At 41.4% G+C, this 5346-nt stretch overlaps 4 protein-coding genes across 5 annotated transcripts in view; 2 read left to right on the top strand and 2 right to left on the bottom strand.

Annotated features, from left to right (window-relative positions):
- LOC104774078 lies at window positions 9–1408 on the top strand. 2 transcript variants are annotated; one of them, XM_010498745.2, is made up of 5 exons: window positions 9–155; window positions 452–701; window positions 787–877; window positions 957–1026; window positions 1107–1408. In XM_010498745.2, the coding sequence occupies exons 2-5, from the start codon at window positions 593–595 to the stop codon at window positions 1158–1160; spliced, it is 324 nt and encodes a 107-aa protein (XP_010497047.1). In that variant the 5' UTR covers window positions 9–155; window positions 452–592; the 3' UTR covers window positions 1161–1408. The 2 variants fall into 2 exon arrangements, with proteins under 2 accessions (XP_010497047.1, XP_010497045.1); XM_010498743.2 differs by having other exon boundaries at window positions 10–155; window positions 457–701.
- LOC104778726 (methyl-CpG-binding domain-containing protein 10-like) lies at window positions 1903–3276 on the top strand. Its single transcript, XM_010503168.2, has 2 exons — window positions 1903–2153; window positions 2587–3276. Exons 1-2 carry the CDS (start codon window positions 2091–2093, stop codon window positions 3274–3276), a joined length of 753 nt encoding a protein of 250 aa, XP_010501470.1. The 5' UTR covers window positions 1903–2090.
- Window positions 3415–4406, bottom strand: LOC104774061 (SNF1-related protein kinase regulatory subunit gamma-like PV42a). The gene is made up of 4 exons (XM_010498729.2): window positions 4283–4406; window positions 4192–4220; window positions 3900–4112; window positions 3415–3815 (listed from the first exon to the last, which is right to left on the bottom strand). Exons 1-4 carry the CDS (start codon window positions 4404–4406, stop codon window positions 3525–3527), a joined length of 657 nt encoding a protein of 218 aa, XP_010497031.2. The 3' UTR covers window positions 3415–3524.
- LOC104774055 (SNF1-related protein kinase regulatory subunit gamma-like PV42a) overlaps window positions 4604–5346 on the bottom strand; it is a 2352-nt gene continuing 1609 nt past the window's right edge. The window contains exons 2-3 of the mRNA XM_019239736.1: window positions 5089–5343; window positions 4604–5004 (exon numbers count right to left, since the gene is read on the bottom strand). Coding sequence (XP_019095281.1) covers window positions 4714–5004; window positions 5089–5343 — 546 coding nt within the window. The 3' untranslated portion in view covers window positions 4604–4713. The remainder of the gene's footprint in view (window positions 5005–5088; window positions 5344–5346) is intronic.

Raw genomic sequence — 5346 nt, 5'->3', positions numbered from 1 at the left:
AAAAAAAAAAAAAAAAAATCTCTAGGGTTGGTTGGTTTAATTGGTGTGTAAATTTTTTGACAAGGATCATTGATTACCCTCCCTGAAAATCTCGAGCTTTCCAGATCTATCGGAGCTCCTGGGTTTATATAATTCCCTTTCTGCAAATCAATGGGGTGCGCTTCTTCCTTTCGATTTTTTTTCCTTTTTTTTTTTTATGTTTTTAGATTTTATGCAGAATAATATATATTGGTATCTGATTGGTTTGTTAGATTCTGTTTGATGGGTTTTGTTCCTTCGTTTTATATGTTGTTCCTGGATTCATGTGATAGATAAACCTTAAGTATCCTTGCTGGGAAGGAGTAAGGTTGTTTTGATTGAAAGATTGATTTGAAACTACAATAGCTAGCTAGTAGGATGGGTATAAGGATGTTTGTTGGGCAATGATCAGAAGGTTATGGTTTTGTAACAGAGCAGTGGCTGCGTGGCTTGCTACAGAGAACACAGATCAACTGCCGCCGCCACTCTAAAGGATCCACCTTCCAATCCCATAGCTCGACCGATTAAGAAACCTAGCGTCTCCGAAGATTTCTGGTCAACTAGCACTGTTGATATGGACAACTCCACCTTCCCTTCTCAGGGGAGTTTATCATCCAACCAGACTTTTGATTCTCATTCTGGTGCCAGGAACACTAATGCTCCTCCTGAATTTGTAAATCAAGGTACTTTCTTTACTGACTCGCGTTATGGTCTAGTAGCTAGTGCTCTGTGATGGTCATATATGTAGTGGGTATGTGTGTTTTGCAGGTCTTCTTCTTTGGAATCAGACACGTGAGCGTTGGGTGGGCAAGGAAAAACCCACCAACCCACCGGATCGCAATCACGGAGCCAAGTTAAAGTGAGTGGCTCCATTACACACTGTTTTCCTCAAAAGCTAAGGTTAAGTCTGACAATGTTATAATATTTATCATTTGCAGTTGGAACGCAGCATCATATGATAACTTGCTTGGCAGCAACAAGTTATTTCCCCAACCCATTCCTCTCACCGTAAGTAATCTAATTCCAGAATGCAAGAAGTTGGGGGAAAATCTCAGTCAATTTATATTCAGATTTCCTGCTGTGAACAGGAAATGGTGGATTTCCTAGTGGACATATGGGAACAAGAAGGTCTATATGACTGATGAACAAGACTTTGGAAGACATACATACATACTGGTTCGGGCATTTCCGATTTTTTCTTTTTCTTTTCGGTTTTGTTATATGGCTCTCAAAGCCCTTGTATTATCTTTCATTTGGAATTGGATCAAGAACACTGGGAATATGGCTCATACGCTTTCACCTTAAATGTGAAAATATCCCTTGTTGTACTTGTACCATCATCTTCAAGACCAATATCTCGGTTTTGACCAATCTTTATCTCAATCTGGGACATGTCTGGTGTCTCCTAAGTCCTAAGTCCTAACCCACTTACACTGTTACACATTGATCATATCTTCCAGGTGATCTTTCCTGTGTTTAATTTTGATTATGAATAGTGAATACATTTTCGTATTAGATCTTTTTTTGGCCTTTTAAAGTACATCACAAAAAAAATTATAAAACAAAAATATGTTCGGCATAGTAATTGGACCATTAAACTTGGGCTTTTATTATGTAGAAAAGCAGAGTAGGGGAATAAAACAGAAGAAGCATATTCGCCGTAAAAACAGCGGTCACGTACCGGACCTCAACCCCACTTTCCATTCTACTTTATTAAGCGGGAAACAGATGCTTCCTTATCCATCGATGAAAGCGTCGGCTACACAGGACACGTGTTGAGCTCAAAGAGGTCTGTCACTAAACTATCACGCCGTCCCAGTGTAAATCTATCATTCTCGCTCTCGTGGGTTACGTGGATACAGAAAAATCAATTTTAGTTTGAAATAAAAAAAATAAAATTAAGACAGAACAGAAGAGACACGCAAACATATCCATTAGGGTCACAACGGTTCTTGCAGCGGCTTATTTACCAGAAAGGAAAGAAATCCGAATATTTTTTTGTGTCTCTAAAGGTAAGGGCTTTTAAGTGAAGAGAGTTAGGTACTGTGTCCGTCAGGTGAAGAGATACGAAGATGGATAACACAGAAGAACTTGTCTCCATTGAGCTACCAGCTCCTGCTTCATGGAAGAAACTGGTATCTTCTTCCCTCTTCTTGTTTTATTTTTGTCCATTGTTTTCTTGAAATTGCTGCTGTGGTTACTATTTTTCTCCCTTGAATCGATGTTGTTTGTGTAAGGATTGTTTCTCTGTTCTGCTTTCTAGTCTTAGTTAGTTTCTTTTGTTTCTTATGTTCTAGGGTTAATGCTCGATTTGGGGATTTCAAGATATGTTTTGTTTCGAGGTGGTTTTGTGGCTTTCTATGTTGAATTTATGTTGAGATAATATAATTAGATGAGAATTTAACGGTTAGGGTTTTCTTGGGGGTCAAATTAGGGTTTTTTATGAATACACCCTAAACCCTAGATTTGGTTGATAAAATTTGGGGGTTTCCTATAGATTGTGTCCTGTGTTGTTACTAGTGCATGTATCTTTGGTATGTGATTAGTAGAAGCTTGTGTTTGTTTCAGTTTTATCCAAAAAGAACTGGTACTCCGAGAAAGACAGAGATTGTGTTCGTGGCCCCAACCGGTGAAGAGATCAGCTCGCGTAAGCAGTTGGAGCAGTACTTAAAAGCTCATCCTGGCAACCCTCTCATCTCTGAGTTTGAGTGGACGACTGGAGAAACTCCAAGGAGGTCTTCAAGGATCAGCCAAAAGGTGAAGGCAACGACGCCTACTCCGGACAAAGAACCCCTCATGAAGAAGAGACGATCTTCTCTCACGAAGAAGGACAATAAGGAGGCTGCTGAGAAGAACGAAGAGGCTGCTGCGAAGGAAAACATGGATGTTGACAAGGATGGACAGAAGGAAAACGCAGAGGGTGAGAAGGAGAAAGAGGCTGAGACGACTGAGGCTGAGAAGGAGAACAAAGAGGGTGAAAAGACTGAGGCTGAGACCAAAGAGGGAGAAGTTGTGGCGGACAAGAAAGAGCCTGTTGAAGTGGATACCTCTTTGTTGGAGAAAAAGACTGAGGGTGGAGGTGGAGTTGAAGAACCTCCCAAAGTTGAAGGCCTCAAGGACACTGAAATGAAAGAGGCTCAGGAAGTTGTTGCTGAGGATGATGGAGAGAAGAAGCCTGCAGAGGATGAGACCGAGAAAAAAGGCAGCGCGACAACAGAAGCTAACGGAGAACAGANGTTTTCTTGGGGGTCAAATTAGGGTTTTTTATGAATACACCCTAAACCCTAGATTTGGTTGATAAAATTTGGGGGTTTCCTATANTGTTTTCTCAAACTTTAGATGAATAAAGAGTGATTCCAAGTTGCCCAGAGTCGAAAATCACATAATAGAATTGGAGAGGTAAAAGACGTGGGCTCGTTGATTATAAAAAAGAGCATATCTTACAAACTATAAGATTACATTGTTAGATTATTGAGGTAAAGTAAAAAACAAAGTAAGTTCATCGTTTACAAAAGAGCAGATCTTAGGGAGCGTATGATATCAGTGAGGGAGACGACCCCTTGAAGAAGACCCTGTTGGTCCAACACCCACACTCTGTGCACTCCTCTGGTCACCACTTTCTCTATGGCTACCTCCATCGTTGCTTCCACACCGCAACTAACCACGTCCCTCTCTTTCCCCGTAGCTTTCTCAGTGAACTCAAGAGCTGTGAGTGGCAGCCACGTCTGCAACTCCGGCAAGCGACATCCTTTTAAATCCGTTGCCGAAAACGTACCTATCACTTTCCTATGCCTCCCCTGAAATCTCAAAACACACAAAATGAAGTGTACATTATTTTCAACAATATACATAACCAAGCATATATCTACAATGAAGCCTACATTGATTAGCTGTAGATGATCCTCTTGTGGTACATCAGGTGCGTGAACGATAGGGACAGCGTTGAGCAGAGCACCCTTCATAACGTTGATGGCACTGGAAACAGTTGTTCTCTCTGTGATGGCGTATACGGAATCATGAACGGCTTTGAGANACAGAAGTTGAGGCCAATCAGGAGAATGAAACTCAAGAATCTGATGAGAAGAAGACAGAAGCTGCAGCAAATAAGGAGAACGAATCCCAAGAATCTGATGTTAAGAAGACAGAAGCTGCAGCAAATAAGGAGAACGAAACCCAGGAATCTGATGTTAAGAAGACAGAAGCTGCAACAGCAACAGCAGTAGCAGAGGAGAAGAAGAACGACGTGAAGGCAGAAGACACAAACAGAAGCTTGGAGGCGAATCAAGTTCAGCAGCAGGGCGCTGCAGCTTCCGTGAGCTGTTAAAACCTATATCGTTCTGTACAGAGCACAGAACGTGAAGAGTTTGTTGTGATTTCAGATGTAGCATTAACATTATGAGTGGTTGTTGTATGTGTCGGTAGAACTAATGTCTCTATGTAGTTCAGTTCATTGTCATTTGTACGTTTGTACTTTGTTGTATTATTATTAATGTTAGGCATTTAGACTCCTTGTTTTCTCAAACTTTAGATGAATAAAGAGTGATTCCAAGTTGCCCAGAGTCGAAAATCACATAATAGAATTGGAGAGGTAAAAGACGTGGGCTCGTTGATTATAAAAAAGAGCATATCTTACAAACTATAAGATTACATTGTTAGATTATTGAGGTAAAGTAAAAAACAAAGTAAGTTCATCGTTTACAAAAGAGCAGATCTTAGGGAGCGTATGATATCAGTGAGGGAGACGACCCCTTGAAGAAGACCCTGTTGGTCCAACACCCACACTCTGTGCACTCCTCTGGTCACCACTTTCTCTATGGCTACCTCCATCGTTGCTTCCACACCGCAACTAACCACGTCCCTCTCTTTCCCCGTAGCTTTCTCAGTGAACTCAAGAGCTGTGAGTGGCAGCCACGTCTGCAACTCCGGCAAGCGACATCCTTTTAAATCCGTTGCCGAAAACGTACCTATCACTTTCCTATGCCTCCCCTGAAATCTCAAAACACACAAAATGAAGTGTACATTATTTTCAACAATATACATAACCAAGCATATATCTACAATGAAGCCTACATTGATTAGCTGTAGATGATCCTCTTGTGGTACATCAGGTGCGTGAACGATAGGGACAGCGTTGAGCAGAGCACCCTTCATAACGTTGATGGCACTGGAAACAGTTGTTCTCTCTGTGATGGCGTATAAGGAATCATGAACGGCTTTGAGAACGGAGATAGAGCGTGAGAGGACAGTCTTGAGGTCATCAAAGTGATGGTCTCTGAGGAACCTCAAGAGATCCATCTGAGTAAGCATCCTGTAAGCAGAGGCTGACTC

This window comes from Camelina sativa, chromosome 3, assembly GCF_000633955.1.
Source record: "Camelina sativa cultivar DH55 chromosome 3, Cs, whole genome shotgun sequence".
NCBI lineage: Eukaryota > Viridiplantae > Streptophyta > Magnoliopsida > Brassicales > Brassicaceae > Camelina > Camelina sativa.
This window is presented reverse-complemented; position numbering and strand designations above follow the sequence as displayed.